General features: G+C 39.9%; 1 protein-coding gene across 4 annotated transcripts in view; it reads left to right on the top strand.

Annotated features, from left to right (window-relative positions):
* LOC109465813 (kinase suppressor of Ras 2-like) overlaps positions 1-17,075 on the top strand; it is a 26,721-nt gene extending 9,646 nt beyond the window's left edge. The window contains exons 4-23 of one of the 4 annotated variants that reach the window (XM_019763256.1): positions 4,624-5,152; positions 5,528-5,736; positions 5,921-5,996; positions 6,410-6,499; positions 6,878-6,969; positions 7,404-7,451; positions 7,801-7,988; positions 8,259-8,406; positions 8,632-8,707; positions 8,856-8,940; positions 9,170-9,259; positions 10,362-10,406; positions 11,053-11,144; positions 11,474-11,558; positions 11,680-11,768; positions 12,104-12,200; positions 12,419-12,555; positions 12,922-13,059; positions 13,277-13,403; positions 13,869-17,075. In XM_019763256.1, coding sequence (XP_019618815.1) covers positions 4,624-5,152; positions 5,528-5,736; positions 5,921-5,996; positions 6,410-6,499; positions 6,878-6,969; positions 7,404-7,451; positions 7,801-7,988; positions 8,259-8,406; positions 8,632-8,707; positions 8,856-8,940; positions 9,170-9,259; positions 10,362-10,406; positions 11,053-11,144; positions 11,474-11,558; positions 11,680-11,768; positions 12,104-12,200; positions 12,419-12,555; positions 12,922-13,059; positions 13,277-13,403; positions 13,869-14,021 — 2,594 coding nt within the window. In that variant the 3' untranslated portion in view covers positions 14,022-17,075. The remainder of the gene's footprint in view (positions 1-4,623; positions 5,153-5,527; positions 5,737-5,920; positions 5,997-6,409; positions 6,500-6,877; positions 6,970-7,403; positions 7,452-7,800; positions 7,989-8,258; positions 8,407-8,631; positions 8,708-8,855; positions 8,941-9,169; positions 9,260-10,361; positions 10,407-11,052; positions 11,145-11,473; positions 11,559-11,679; positions 11,769-12,103; positions 12,201-12,418; positions 12,556-12,921; positions 13,060-13,276; positions 13,404-13,868) is intronic. The other 3 variants (XM_019763262.1, XM_019763270.1, XM_019763277.1) reach the window with 3 other exon arrangements.
* The last annotated feature ends 104 nt before the right edge of the window (positions 17,076-17,179 follow it).

Here is a 17,179-nt window from a genome sequence, read left to right on the forward strand (position 1 = left end):
GTGGGTATAAAGAGAGAAAAGAGCATAAATGAATCTATGCCAACTTTGGCCAGCTTTGATTAATTTAAATTAACAAGATTTAGGGTATGCAAAGCATGTGAGTCGATTAATTTTACAGAATGCAATGAAGCAGACACATATATATAACACATTTTCTGGCAATGAAAATTGCGACATCATGAAGTATACATGCCGTATGGGATTTTGCTGCCAGGTAATTATGAATAGCCTGCGTGCCAGACCCCAGCACTTAGAACAAGGAGCTTAAGTCCTTGCTTGGAATAAAGAAAGTGCTTCTTCTTTCTGAGACTCTTGACCGGGCCTCTATACTGCCCAACACGCCACAGTTTCGGAGCTGGCTTCCTTCTTCAGTTTATCTAGACGTATAAATTAGACCCCAGCTGCAAATTCTGTGTTCCAGGCGTGAGATTTCCCTGACTGAATTGAGTATCGTGGCACAGGGGCCTGGCACCCAGGCTACACTGTTTCCCGGCAATGACATCATAGTAAATATGGTACCGTATTTCAAAACACGCAGCTTTTCATGAAAGAAGTACTATAGATATGCGAACATTGCCTAACCATCGTGGTTATGTACAATATTGCATGATGATGAAATAAGGATGGTTAGGCACTCACCAGGTATTTTGTTCCACTTTTCGATTGTATTCTTGAGTAACTGCTGTGTTTGTCGTCATGTAGAGCTGAAAGAAACAGTGTAGAACAGGTTAGCGAAGTTTGTTCCATTCTAGGGTTGCGTTATTCAGCATAGTTCGACAGCGTTCAGCTTGACTGCGGATGTGAAACTTGACCTTATTATAGTTTAAGAGTTTGACTTGTTCCAACACAAAGAAGAAACTCACCATAAGGTTGACGGGTTGACGGGATCAGCCGAAAATTTATGGTGAGTTTCTTCTTTGTGTTGGAACAAGTCAAACTCTTAAACTATGTATTCTACCAACACAGATGAGCTTTCATTCGAATATTGACCTTATTATGTTGGGATGTCAGAATACGGGGAAATAATATCAAGTTGCAATTGTGTGAATTATATTAAGTTGTTAAAACCAAAATGGTGTTGACCTAGAGATAAGTATACAACGTACTGAAACCGCCTCTGTGCACTGAGATGGTCTCCGCTGTTCGGAACCCTGCGTCGTTGGCAGGTGCGGTCAGTTTAGCACGGACAGGGCATAACCTTATATGCCGGCACTGGTGTTCAGTGTAGAACAGTAGGTGTCCCTCTCTGCATGTCTGAGGTTTACTGGAAAGAAAGACAAAACAACGCCCGGGGTTACTGATCAGGAGAGCCTTGACGGAGAGAATTAAGGGTAAGGCCGGAAAACCCCGGCGGAACTGGGCGTCAGGTGGCTCAAACTTTACATAAACCAGAATTCCAACGTTCTTTCATACGTCGGACGAAAGAAAACCAGCCGCTAAAACGAGCAGCTATAAAAACAATTCACTAACACACTGATCGTCGATACCTGATAAAGACCGGTTGGATTTGTAATGAAATACTGACCGAATTCTGTAAAGCAAAATGGGCGGAATAAACCACACAAAGAACAAGATGAGTGAAGTCAGAAAAACGGGTGTTAGAATCTTCAAAATACATTTCCAAAAATAATTTCATCAGGTATTATACTAAATTAAAGTGAGTGCTAAATTACTCCAGAATAGCCTGGCAGCCAGACCATGTATGCTTCCGGTATCTCACGGTGGTGCTGGCAGCACTGCCCGCCCGCCCAGGGGAATTTTATGCAGGGGTATTTTACCGGGTCGGTTACAGGACGACAATAATTAGAAACTTTCAAAGGCCAGCTGGAAAGATTTGGCATACCAGCAGAGTATGGCTGCCAGCTGGGGCCTGCAAAATATTCCTAAGCCACTAATATGAACAGAAAGGTTTTGTCGGAAAGGGTAGAATATCAAGTAAGGCCGGTGGAACTTAACGTCATGTGGCACACACTTTTAATGTGAAAGCTCCTTGATCAGTAAACTAAAATTCTCTCTACGCGTGTGGTAACCAGCCAACAAGCAACTTTAAACTTTCTCTAACTCAGTGATCGACAATGATGTATCAATCAGTCATAATATAACAACACCCAAATTCTGACACCGGAACTTTGAAGACACAATCAAGTACTGTACTTTGCTAACATCACACAAATAAAACGTTTAAGTCACGCTGACTACATGATCGATACTCTGCGCGGCTGATATATACGGCCATCGAATCAGTTAACAAGAATTTGTAATTCAAAATTTCCCCAAACCACTGCAAGTGATACTAGTACTAGGAACAAATTAGTCAATAAGCTGCTAGTAAAGAAAGGGGTAAAGCCGATTAGATTCTCTGACTAAGCGCCCCCATTTTATGCCCTTGTAACACGCCTCATTGAAGGCGAAAAACCTATTCTAGTTTTCTACTCTGAGGCTCAGTTTTTCCAAGGTTAGTAGAACTGTTCCTCCTTGGCACTATAGGTCTGAATCTTTGTCAGAAACTGTGGTGTACGTGATAAATGGCGTCACACATATACTAAATAGTGATGACCCATTTAAAACCACAATAAGGAAATACCCGGGACACAACAACATAGCGAGATCCAAGAACACCAGAATAACATAGAAAAAAATGTAGAAATCTAAAAAAAAGTCTGCTTGAAAAATACCAAGAATTTCAAACAGAAGTAGACGAAAGTTTACTTCACATTCGTATACAGAGTACTCGTACAAAGCACATACTAGTACACGAGAAAATAGCAAGTGGGTCAAGGAACTGTTATGAAATACGGGCGACTGTCGGTCAAGATACTAGTAGCCTGGTAGCCAGACAAAGGCAAACTTCCCAAAAATTTCTCTACGTATACGGTGACGGGTGATCAACCCGCCCAGCTAGTTCAGGATATAACAAGATGTAGGTTTGTTGTCCACAGTCAAGTTAAACACTTAACAAATAGACATGTGACACTGCAAAAACACGGCTGTGATAGCAAAATTTACACAGATACGATTATGGCATATTTCAACATAGGAAGTACCATTAAAACATACCTTTTCAATAGCTTCAACCTGTCCTTCGTAGGTTCATCTGTACCTCTACGGCTGGGGGTACTGTCCGCCCGCCCGGCTGCCCGCTCCCCGCTGGCCCGCCCGGCCGTCCGCCTGCTCTCTGCTCGCCCGGCCATTCCTGTCCGATCTGGTCCCCGCTCGCCCCGACTATCCAACATATAGGAAGGTGTACCAAAGGTTAATGGGTTTTCCGAATTCAGAGATTTTTACACTTTCCACTCGGTTGAAAACAGTGAGTCGTTCATTTGCTTGCAATTGATAGGGTCTATAAAGTAAAGAAGGCTGTAGAGCATTATTATTATGAACATATAGGAAAGTACACAAAACATTTGAGAATATAGAGATTTTGGCCCTTTAGTAAGATACATTTTGCTATCTATAAGAGCAAATAGTTTCATGGACAAATCAGTACAAAATAACCTACAAGTGAACGTTCTGAAACATATCTTACAGCATTTGTGTGCACACATTTAAGTTACCCAACAAAGTAATACTAACCTGATTCTGTCGGTGGAATTCCGAAGGTTTACTGGGGAAGGTTTCCTCAGAAGCCACGGGAACGGTCCTCTTTTCAAGACTATTAGATCATCGCATCAGAGAACACGTCTGTTCCATCACACAGCTACAGCCGGACTGAGGTTTGGGACTGGAGTTTGCAAGAAGAGTCTGGAAACTCGCCCCCTAGTCAGTATCATGTTTCCTAGATCCCATCCTATTGGCCTATCTTAGAATAACAGTAACCTAAACTGCGGGTATCCATTACCTCAGAGTAATGTACACCGGGCTATCCAGTGTCCAGCGTGATTAATTATTGTCACCTGTCATCCCACACACCATGGATGGAGAGCACAGGTTCAAGCAAAGGTCAACGACCCCTTGAACAGGGATCTGGCCCGCGAGGAGTGGGTTTATCACACAGAGAGAAGAAATTATCTGTATTTTGGGAACCCAGGATAGGTCAAAGAATCAAAAGTTAAGTCCAGTTTCTGATAGAGTGAAGTGGAAAGTGTTCAAGCGGGAACTTCACCATATATTATAGTAAAGTAAGTAAGTACATGTATGTCATTATATCGCCAGGGAAGAACGGCTGATTTCTCCTATACGTGTCTTCGGTATGTAAGGGTGCGGTCAAGGTCAACGCCAAATACCTGGTAGCTTGAGTGACCTCGGTTCCAATGGGTGACCCTTACAAGTTCGTAAGATAGCTGCCGATGTTGTAGAAAGTCCTACCCGCTCGCATTAGATTTGGAGTCTGCGGAGGATATCATCTATAAAATTTACTAGCTGTGGCCTAAATTATATGTGTACGTATATGAAAAGAACAATTGTATCAAGAACGGAACAGATTAAACACAAAATCGTCGCCTGTGTTTTTTTAAAAACATCATACTTGTTGTTTATAATGATGCCTTCATGATTCAGAGACCACCCATATTGTGATGGGGGTTAATTATAGTAATTAAATCGTTAGCAAAACAATGAAGTTAAAGAGAGTTGTCATTTTCTTGATTAGAGTTGTTAATTCCTTAATTACTGTCCCATTCACAGAATTACAGTGCAAAGGTGACTCCACAACAGATCTGTACTGGGAGTCTTGGGCAGGTGGCTTTAGCGGTAGTCCCAACACTCCGCCCAAACGGACGTCCACCTCCTCCATGCCTGCCGACTTTGGTGACCGCGACCCGCCGCAGACGCCAACTCTACGCACCCCGGACCGCCGCGCTTCGGACACCCGCGACCGTACCCTGTACCCCAGTACCGGGGACTCAGAGACTTATATATCAGAGGACGACGAAGAATTTCCATCGTTCCTGACGAACGCGGGAATGACTCCGCCGTCCACGCCGACGATTCTAACCCGTCGCCCGACCCCTCCCGCGACCCCGCCGCTCAGGGTGATCCAGAAGGGGAAGATGAAGACCCCCGGCACCCCCCCGCCCTCCAAGAGTAACCTCCAGCTGCCAGAGTACCAGCTCAACCCCCTGACCAGAAGTAGATCACACGAGGCACAGCTTACCCACAGGACCACAAACAAAATAGAAGATTATAATGTACTCGTAGGAGGAACCCTACCCAAGTAAGTATTGAAGACTTTTGTGTTTGAAGTAATTTTTGACTTTCAGTAGATTTTGAAAATTTTGATGTTTTGGAGCAAAAGTTTACTTCAATGTAGTATACAAGGGTTGGACCTAGATTCCATGGTCCAGGCATATTACATTCGGGAGGGTCTTACTATCAAGAGAATTCCTGTCATTTGTGGTCCTTTAGTTATATTTTCTGTTTTGGACGTGTTGTTGTCTTCATCTTCATTTTTTGGCGGCTTTTGGGGCAGTAAAGAAATAGTATAGCTTTGGGACTTCTAGCAGCTTGTTTTGGAACTTTGTGAGGTATTTATGTCAGAAATGTTAGAAGAGGTCAATTCAAGAAATTGTCATGATTTTTATTTCAACAGGAGAGGGAAATCCAAACCAAGCAACCTGAAGATCCAAGACAGCATGGGAGGCAGCTGGGAGACCGGCCTGCAGAATTCTAAAGGTGTGTCTGAGTCGGAGAACCGCCTGAACACCAGACACTCCTCCCCCCTCACCTCTCCTGTCAGGAGCTCCTCTCCTGGGCCTTACTGGAACAACCCTACTGCTGAGGACTACACCAGTAGATCAGGTCAGTAATGTTAGGTCATATCCGTGAATAGTTTCATCAGGTTGGTTAGTCAGTAAAATACTAAAAAGAGTCTTTTTACACAACCAAGACTTTTATTCAGCGGACGTTTCAGTGACCGTCATCATAGCCAAACACTGTAGTGTTACTGTAGTGCGTTAAAGGTTGAAACGTTGTTTTGTTTCAGCAACGCTTCCAGTCATGCCACCTCGATCACCAGGTGCCAGAGTAGGCAGGAGCATGGGGCATTCCATCAACCACAGGTACTGGAAATTAGCAAATATATACTGTTTATTACAGTACTGTAAATCACTTTATATTTGTGGTAGCAAAATTTCGTGGTCTGAGAAAAGTGGACATGTTCGCGGTTTTGGCAGATGTACATATTTTTAAAGAAGAAAGAAAGTCAGTGAATTATTTATTCGCGGTGATGATAACTTTGCGTACAGAAGTGACGCATAAAGTACCGCAAATATAAAGTGATTTACAATATATACCTCTGTAATTTAGCTTTCGTACACCTAATAGAACTAAATATATAATTTCCTAGCTATGATTGTTATTGCTAGAGTGACTTCTTTCCTAAGGCACCTCTCAAGAAAATATTCACAGGTGGCCAATATCTATAGACAGTCAAGATTCTAGAGTCACTCTAAGAAAACTTTTTCTGTTCCAGATGGGTGAAGAACCAGTTCTGGATGACTCAGACCTGTTTCTACTGCAATAAAGCCATCATGTTCAAAGGTGTCAAGTGTAAGGACTGCAAGTAAGTGTCTCTTTCCTCAATTCAAGCTCATTTCCAGAATCTGCATGCAGATGTTAGTGTAGAAGGTCATTTTCTATGAGAAAAAAATGGCCCGTCAGAATGCCAAGCAGAAATTTGGGTTAAAAATCATTACGATTTTAATGATTACCGTATGATCAAAATCATTATGATAAAAAGGAACAAAGGAGGAAAAAGAAATTGTTGGTTCTAACATAATGTTACAACTGTACAAATGGCTCCCTTAAAAATAGTTTGTTTTTTTTCAAACTGAAGCAACCACAGTTAAGATTGCTGCAGACTATAGTATAGTGCCTGTTGTAGTTGTGTAGAAAAAAGTTGCTTGCTAAAGTGAGATGTTATTTTCTTATTGTCTTTTAGGGTTAAGTGTCATCAGAAGTGTGCACAGAGAGCGCCACCCTCTTGCGGTCTTCCCCCAGATCTAGAGAAAGTCTTCCGAGATACCTTACAAGGTATGGTATGGTGGGGTTAGGGATAGGTCCATCTAATCAAGTCTGCTATCTGCACCTTAAAAAGATTGCTGTTACTTGTCTCTGATTGGCTAGGAACAAGCTGTTTAAGCGTCTTATTGGCTAGACACAGGCCAATCAGGCAACAGCATCACGTCATGTATATTGTTTCAACTAAGTTATAGTTTGTGAATAGTTTTCCTGATAATATTGCACCCCCATTTTCTTGTCTCCTCTCACGTTATGTTCCAGGCTTCTTTCATGGAACATTTTGTAATTCCAGAGTAAGTTTGCAGGAAAATTTCTGACAACTTGCTATGTTGCAAGTAACAGGAAGAAAAGGAGCCCACACTTTAAATGTCTTTATGGACACTTCCACTACAATGGCACTCTGATATTCTCTGCCTCACTTGTTGCATGTACTCTCACTTCCTCAGCAGGGACAACAAACTCTCCTAAGTTAGAAAGAAAGCCCATACCAACAGGTATCTGCTTCTTTTGTGTCTTTTCTTTCCTTTTAACCTTTTCTTGCCATGCATGTACTAACATTTGTTTCACATTTCGTTTGAAAGGCAAATCTTTATTTTGAATTGACTTGCGGGATTCTGAGTTGTATTTGTTTGTTTGAGATGATTTTTTGAATCCCTCCACCCTTGTTCATAACTTTTCCCCTGATTGCTTTCTTACTATTTTCATTTTTGCCTTTGATTCAGTTGTCAATATCTTTTGGCAATGCTTCAGGAGCAGAGGCATTGTTTTTGCTGGAACTGAAAGCTATTGACATCAGCCTATGTGTCCTATACATGTATCTCTTTGTTGTTTATTTTTTATTAGGGCACAGTCCTGATCTAAATACAGACATCCACCCTAACAAAGTCCACAGGACGTCCTCGGAGCCGTCCTGTGCTGAGCTGAGAGTGAACCAGAACCAGACAGCAGACCATGTGGGGTCTGTCGGAGCCTGGACACACAATTCTGCTGACTACAAGTACAGGACATGGAGTCATAAGGAGAAAGTTAGGGTCAGTAAAAATGGATAGTTTAATTCACAGGTTTTAAATTCCATTTTTCAAAGAAAATATTCAGTCTTCATTAGATACACTCATGAATAATTTCATCAGGTTGGTAAATGATTTAATTGCAAAGGTTTTTTTTCACAATTCTTTATTCAAAAGTTGGCTCTTGTTAAAAAGTGCTTGTGAATAAAGAACATAAAGAACTTTCATCATTAATTTCAATATTATCTCATTCATTGAATGTAGTTTGCTGATAGGAGACTTATGTTTCCACAGGATCAGATGCAGGTTCCTCCTTTCCCCCATGGAGACTCCAGCTCCAACCCTTCCTCCACAACCTCCTCCACACCCTCCAGTCCCTTCCAGCCTTCCTCCAGCGACTCCCAGCCGTCTCCCATGACCAGGCAGGCCTTCAGGTTCCCAGGTAAGCCAGTGGTATAGCAATGCCTCCTGGCAGATTTGTTCTGAATTGCAGCAGCTTGTTTTGGCACAGCATGTCACAGTGTAGTTTTATTGCTTTGGTTTATTTTAAAAGTGCTGCCTGTATCTATCATTCTTTACTATTGCAAAATGTTTTTTTTCAGGCCTTGTACTCAAGACGTCTATTACAACATGCTTTCTTGTAAAATATTTTTCCCCAATATTTCAGATGTAACATCAAGCTTGTCAGGTTCAGAGGTGGACAGTCAAGGAAGAGGAGACATCATTTTAGACTGTAAACACCTGTGAGTATACAGATGCCAAGTAGATAGCATTTTATCAATTTTTCCTCTGAATTAACCCTTTTGAATTCGTGGATCTAGGAAACAGCAAGAGGAAGATATTTGTACCTAGAGTGTCATGTACAGTTTTAATGTACTGTCTTCCCCTCAGGACTGACACAGTAGACACAGTGAAGAGTGAAGACACCGTGAAGAGTGAAGAGTCTCAGGGTAGTGACAAGACAGAAGTAGCCGATGTAAGTGCACCTGTTATCTCTTCATTGTATGGTGAACTTGTCCATCTACATGTCAGACAATGATGTTGCGTGCTGGCGTTGTGTTTAGGGTTGCTGACACAGAATCTAGTGTATAATACACAGCTGTACATATCGTACAAAACAGGTGGCTTACACATTATGGTGGTTTACCAGCTATGCAATACCTACAGATTAGGTAATCACAAGGTATTTTTTTATACTTCCATAGAGCGATACATTGAAGACCCTACAACAAGTGGATTCTATAGACAGTGATGTGGACCCAATGGAAAGAAGTTGGCCCACACGACAGAACAGCGTAAGTCAAACTTTAATTTTACTCAGCATGTATTTGAATTTTTTAATGATACATTAATTTGTGTTTTATGAGTCTTGTGTTTTATGAGTCTTGTTATGTATTGTGATGTTTTCTTTGGATGTTGTTGTTTTCCCCTGAGTTATGTAGTTAATTGTTACAGTTCTCTTTTTTCATGAACCATTCTTTCTTCTCTGTGTCTTCTGTTTCTTTGTGTTCCGTTCTCTCTCTCTCTGTTATTTCAACCTACACACTCACTGCAGAAACACTTGAGTCACATACTAGACTCCCTGAAGGTAACTTCCATTCTAAGGCAACACCAATTGACTTTTTTGGTTTTCAGATTGTAAAGAACAATCCTAAACAGAAAAATTTACATGAAAACAGAGACTGTGGGGAAAGACTACACCTCGTCTTGGCCTTTAATTTTTACATTTAAAACGCCAAAGAACCAAGAAAAAATTGGTGTGTCCTGAAGCACACCTATCCTTCTTTACTGTTCTGTTTTACTTGTGATCACATAGCTGTAGTGTTTGCCATTACTATAGTGCATCTTACCTTTTGCGCTACTAATACATGTATAACATACAGCTGCAGTTCCCATGCATTCAGCTAGGTGGCAATCAAATATCATGGTGAAGCTAATGTATGACATTGTAGTACAACACATGCATCCCAATAAATGTTAACGAAGACAATGTTCCAACTAGTCCCTCTTGATTCAGATTTTTGCTTCACAGCTAACAATACTGAAACCATCATAATTAGTTTTGCACTAAATATTAATATCATAGGAGAAATATAGAGAAATAGAAAATTTTGTTCCATTCCATTTGCACTCTGTCCCATACACAAATCAAGGCGTCTATTTATCTCTGCACTTCCTAATATAGTTCATTTGATTCTGTGAAATACCAATAATAAAGCACAGTCTGTATACCTCATCACTATAAGCAAGCACCCTGTTTCCCTGAAAATCACTCCAACCAACCTGTCCAACTGTACACAGCACTTTTGCAAACCTGTGGAAAATTTTGCCTGGAAAATTGCATGATGTTTGATTTGAGTTCAAAAGGCACCTGTGCATGTTGCTACCCACCCTTAGGACCCCCAAGAACCCCCGGGACGAAACGACTGGAGATGGCACCAGGTAACCCCCACCTCACAGGGCTAAAGGTCAAAGGTTGAGACTCACAAGGGCTAAAGGTCAAAGGTTGAGATTCACAAGGGTTAAAGGTCACTTGATGGAGCTAGGATAATCTGTAGATTTGTTACTAACCCAACTTTACCATTATTTGTGAAGTGAACAGAAAAAGTGTCCTATCAAAACGTTCTGAGCCAGCTATCAATCTTGTATAACTGTATAAAGACTGTAAGCAATGTATGAAGCCTTTGTAGCTGTCAATACCTGAATTTTGATCTTTTTCATGATCAGTTATTAACATATAAGAACCTAAAATTAATGTCATGCAGGGAATTATTAGTATAAACAGGTGTCAGGATAAGATAACCATTTAACACATTAACTAAGATAAAATATGTACTTAAAACATGTGCTTATAAACACAAACTGAATTTGAACACCAAGTGAATATGAACAAACATTATACAGTAGGTAACCTTTGAAATACCATGTCTGTGGTGTTCAGCACTATATTCTTCATACAAGTTTGCAAATTGAAATCAGAGGTTTTTGGACATCATCTAGAAGACTCAAAATGTCCTTTGTTGGGTTAAAATGTAAAAAAAAAGATATGTGTCCTGAATTTGTTTCTTCTTTGACTTTAATCCTGCAGAGGTCCAGTGTGCTGTCAGAGTGGGATATTCCATATGAAGAACTGGAGATCCAGGATCTCATAGGAGCTGGGAGGTTTGGCAGGGTGTTCAAGTGAGTAGTACAAACACGCCTCCTAGCAGATTATGAAGGAACTGCAAGTGCAGTTTGCCTTATTGATGCAATGATGCCACTTAGGAATGCCTTTTGGATAACAAGCTCATCTTTTTATACTATACCTATCCAACATGTATTTATGCTTTATACTTTCTAATGCATAAGTTAGTGTGAGAATTTCAATTTAAAAAAGGTAGTAGTTGTATGTGTCATCAACTGATGGTTCATAGGAGTTAGGCATTTTACATTAATTTTGTAGTAACAAATATTTTCACAGCAGTCACTCAAAGTAATGCTGACATTTCTTGTCGTTTCCTTTGCTAAAGGGGAAAATGGCACGGGGATGTTGCAATCAAAGTCTTCAACATCGAAACAGATAACGACCTGCAACTTGCTAGTTTCAAAACTGAGGTGAGTACTATAAAGCAAAATTTTTGTCTTAAACAGTTTTGATGTTTTTGATTATGAAAAGGAAATATTTGAATATGTTTTAAAACCATGTGCTTATCATTTTTAAAACCATCACTTTCAGGTTTCAATGTTTAGGAAAACGCGACATGAAAACTTAGTTCTGTTCATGGGTGCCTGTATGAAGCTACCACATCTAGCTATTGTAACTAGGTAATGGAAGACCTCATGCACTGTATATGTCATGGAAAGGTACTCCATATTAGTACTGGTCAGGAATAGTTAAAGGACTGTTACAGGATAGCCATTGAAATCTCTGTTGCTTCATGTCTTTTTAAGTACTGTAATACTTAGTGTTTTTATTGTAAAGTACATGTACCACCATATCTAATGTTTTTATTGCAATGTTTTGGTTATGCAATCTGATTAAACATGTTAGAATAGATGAAAAAAGGAGCAGATTCATATTCAAGATGCCATGTTTTGAGGATTAAAGTTGTAAATCGTATACTTAACTTAAACATTGGTTGTAATTTGTTTGTCCACAGTTTATGTAAAGGAAAGACGTTGTACGACACAGTACGGGACAGAAGAGAGACCCTGAATATGAGTAGGATAGTCAACATAGCAACGCAAATAGCTCAGGTAAGCTGATCTTGTCTATTCTTTTTTCTTAGTATTTCAGGCCAATTCAGTTTTTGATTGCTAAAAAGGTTACTGCTGAAGCCAATCAGGTAAAACAGCATTCTACTTTCCCAAGCTCCTATTGGCTACCTAAGCTGCAAGCCCTTACCACTGCTAGCCAATCAAAAGCAGAGATTTATAGCTGTGTGGTTTTAACTAAATGATTGACATTTCCTCAGGGCATGGGCTACCTCCATGCTAGAGAGATCTTACACAAGGATCTGAAGTCCAAGAACATCTTCTTGGAGAACGGCAAGGTTGTCATCACTGACTTTGGCCTCTTCAGTGTTACCAAGCTCATCCAATATGGAGAAAGGTACTGTGCTTCTTTGTTTTTAAATCGCATTGAATTGATGTATTTTACACTACACCCATATCATATCCTCTAAACATTTTTGTCACCTTTTGGCTTCATGTCGAAAATATAAAATGTGTCATGCTTTTTCGGTTTGGTATCCAATATGTTTTAGTGTGGCAGAACTTTCTATGCATCCTCACTTAGGACAGAGTATAATGGTAGTTGAACACACCAGTGAGCTAGACCTCTGCTGTACTGCTTGCACAGCTGTGTGGCCCAAGAGCTGTGCAAGCTCTTGAGTGTAGCAGCATTTGTACACAACAAACAAAATGTACCATTTTGCTCTGCCACAATTTTTGAATTGTGTACATTTCATTTTTTCAGGAAAGACGACACACTGGCCATACCGCCGGGATGGTTGCCGTACTTGGCGCCAGAAGTGATCACGTCCCTCCGAGCCACTAGTCAGTACACGGACAGTGACCTGCCATTCTCACAGGCTTCAGATGTCTACGCCTTTGGGTTAGTGGAATAAGAATTTTGCAAAAGTACAAAATGGAATTATGCAGGTTTTTTTCTAGAAAAATTTAGCACGTGGGAGCAGATTTCAAGCATAGCTAAGGAGTGAAGCAAGGGGGATTTTTTAATGAGAGTGACACACTTTCTAATCATTATGCTAGAATGTATTGTTTTTACATTTGTACTGGAAAAAGATCATTTTCTCTCCCCCCTCATTTAGAACGGTGTGGTACGAACTCCTGGTGGGAGACCTGCCTTTCAAGACTCAGCCGGCAGAGTCCATTATCTGGCAGGTGGGGAAGGGTCTACGACAGTCGCCCAGCAATGTGCAGAGTAGGGATGCCAAGGTACGAGTGTCTGTCCATCTGTGTGTCTGACTGTCTGTCCATATGTGTGTTTCTGCTATTCTCAATTACACAATTCAGCGTTATCATACATCCTCAATACTGATATTTTTGTTGGCGGGATATGAATGGGTGACTAAGTATGGGGAGTGGGCTGGAGTCTGCCATCTCTGATTTCCTTCCTATTGTTTTTGCTCTGTGTCTTCTTCCTGTTCTTCTTCCTCTTCTACTTCTCCAAACAAATAAGGTCAATGACCTGAACCAGATGTCTGTCACCATGGCAACTAGTGTTGGGTTACATCATGTTGCACGCTATAGTAGGAGGGATTTAGACTCCTGTTTGACCAAATATATGAAAGTGTTTGAGTAAGAATTAACAGAGCAAACCATATGCAAAGGTAAACATAATGCATTTGTTTTTACCTTAAAATTTCTAGTTTTGACTGTAGTTTAATCTCCACCCTGTAGGATATCCTGATGCAGTGTTGGAAGACCCAGCCTGACAAGAGGCCCCAGTTCAGCGACCTGACGCAGACGCTGGACAGGTTGCCACGGAAACGGCTGACCCGCAGCCCGTCCACACCTCTGCACCTCTCACGTTCAGCAGAGTCCATCATATAAACTTCACACACACATACACACACCAGGCATGTCGGCAGAACGTACTGCACCTATGCGAAACCCATAATGTATTGTGCACAGCACTTCAGCAGAACGTCTAATGTAAGGCCGAATTTGCGTATATAAGGTTAACATCTGGTCTGTAGTTGCCAAATGTTGTATCGGAAAAATATCCTTTGCAACAGGCAAAATTGAATGTAACGGTGACCAAAAATCCAATGAAAACTGTGAAAAATCAGGGTTTCGTGCAGGTGCAGTACGTTCTGCCGATGTGCTCATACACTGAGTGGGCAGAGTGCTGGGCGTCTTCACTAGTTCTTCATGACAAACCCAGGGCTCCCTCCAGATGTGAACCCTCTTCCGTTCTTTCAGTTTGAGAGTAAATCTCTTGTCTTGAGCACCAAAAGTGCAATGGATCTATAGTGTCTGTGGGTATGCTCTCCTAGAAAATATGGAAATTTTACCCCTCTGAAACATAATTTTCTGCATTGGAAAAAGGGGCAATTTCACATGGCTTCATCCTGTGACACTGTTCACTACTGGATGACAATGTCGTGAAGGTTTTGTGTTAGCTACGGTCAGTGGTAATGGGATGGTTACAATTTTTGTTCTGAGCAGCAAAATTCTGTCCAGGAACGGGAGAGTGGGCACTGGAGAGAGCCCTGGTCCAACTCACCTATTCTGCTGAATCATGGTATGTTCTTGCTTCATAATTCCCACTCCTGAGATTCCAACCTGGAACTGAGATCTTCATTAAATCCATCTTACAAATCACAACAGATAACTTAAATGCTTTGTCACAACAATACACAAACCAAGAAAAAGATATTTTCCCGTTAATAGCATATTAATATTATAACATAACTGATACATTTGTGTTCTTGTTTTACAACAGTTGCCATATCAAAATAGTTTGGGTAGAAAAACACATAGTGGATGGAAAAAACATCCAGTGGCCTATATGTATATACTGGCATAACATATCTACACTGCTCTTAAATGTATAGGTCAACTTTCAGCAAGAAGAATACTTTCTAAAACTTTCTTGACAAGAAGACGCTTTTGAATGAAGTTAAACTTAGATTTAGATGTTGTGGACAGAATCGTTCAGCTTTTTTTTAGTGCAATAATGGCAGAAGCCTTTCCATCTATTGTCCGGAAAGATATTGAGAGAATCATTTAAAGACCTGTATCATACACGTGCACATACATGTATTTATGTACTGACACATGGCATACAAACGACAGCCTATCTGGGTAAAAAGGAGACACTCTTCTACTGATCCAGTGTTGCTGGCTGCATGTACATGTAACTCCCAGCACCAACACATAATCACACATAGACCACCAGCATTCTGTCACACCAAGTACTCACCACTTACTACTGCCTTAGTTCCAGCTACAATATTGTGCTGTCTAGTTGTAAGAACCACTACCAAGACTGGGCAAGGAAGACAGTGTACAGACATGTAACACTCATCTAAGTACTTAAAGACATCACCCCTCGTCTTCAAATTCTTGGAAAGACAAAGGTTTTCTCTGTTCCAACCCATAAAAGTTTCTACAAAAATGTAGCATTATTCAAATTATTAAAAACCTTCATTTTTGTGAGCTGGCCCCCGAAAAACTTTCAAAGTTTTTGTTTTTCTTTTTAAAGAGAATACATATTTACACCTTACACTATTGCAACATCTTGCTAAGAAAGAAAAATTGATTTTAATATTTCTTACAAAAAATACTCATTGCATTGTCATTAACAATCAGCTCCAAGTGGTGTAACATCTTTCTTGAATATTCTGCCCAAAATATTTTGTTTGAAAAAAACATAACCTAATGTCTGACTTGTCTAGTCTTGTATTTACTCAAGTCAAAGAAAGGGCTATTTGACATGATCTTGTAGAATGTTAGCAAACTTAAAAAAGCTTCCAAGATATCCTAGATTTCTACCATGCTGGATGATGAGTAGCTAGCTAGGAAGAAAACAAAACAAAAAAAAAGAAAACTAGTAGCTAATAATCATTGTAAATAATTGAATAGTCATCATTGTAATTATGTCCAGAAAGTTTATCATGATGTTGATAACAGTGAAAGAAATATTGAACGGACAGATGTCAAAAATAAGGTACAGAATTGTGCAGAAAAAAAAAGAAGTGCAGGAATATGCTTGTAAACTAGATAAAATTGTACTGCAACTAGAAAAAAATCAGTGTTACAAATGCACTCAGAAATGGCAAGTATCTAATAGGTGTTCCTGTTTTTTATACAAAAAATGATAAATGGGTATAGGGAATGTAGCTAAAAACTGTTCATTGCGAATTTGAATGCAGAAAAAAATTAGCTGGCAGAACTTGATGTATTGAAGTTGTTGCATACTTTCATGACTTGTATGGTAAATGTGGTTGTTAATTGTGCTCCCTAGGAAAAGTGAGTGAAAAAAGGCAGATTTTTAATTGTAAATATTATGTACTAATCAAGCAGGGTTTTATTACGATTTTAATTGGAATTTGTGGCTGCTGAATGCCATGTATGGGCCATAGTTACGTTTTTTATATTCTCACTAAGACTTTCCATTTATCAATTACATATAAGTGGATGGTTTGGTTTACATGAGTCATAAAACCACAGCTTTCACAAGATATTCCTTTTATGGAATGTTACGTTCACTTTTTAATGTAATTTATGTCACAAATGCAACAATATAAGATGAATTTTGTGATTTTATACCTTTGAAATTCGGACAAAACCCTCACAATTTGTAAAGAAATGCTGACATCAATACGTTAATTTAAGACCCTGTTTAAATCTTACAAGCCTGTGCCACTTTGGTGTATAATTAATTGAACTTAGGCATTTTTATAATAATTTACTTTTTTCCTGCACCTGGCTAAGTTATTGTTTTATGTAAATATTGCCTACAGTTTTTTTCATGCATACTGGGTAGAGTTATGCCACTGGGATGTAAATTGACACTATATTTTTGTCTTCTGGAGAGGCCATTGTAGAACGTGCTAGATAGAATTTGCATTTTGCTGTTGCTCGGAAGCAGCAATTAAAGTCAAACAGGCAGATGGACAATGTGTGTTGAGTCGGAGTCATGTTTGTGTGTCGCTATTGGGTAGGGTTGTGACTGTGGGAACCTAAAGGCAGATACCAATGTT

Source organism: Branchiostoma belcheri, unplaced genomic scaffold (assembly GCF_001625305.1).
Source record: "Branchiostoma belcheri isolate BF01 breed outbred unplaced genomic scaffold, Haploidv18h27 scaffold1, whole genome shotgun sequence".
In the NCBI taxonomy this organism is placed as follows: domain Eukaryota; kingdom Metazoa; phylum Chordata; class Leptocardii; order Amphioxiformes; family Branchiostomatidae; genus Branchiostoma; species Branchiostoma belcheri.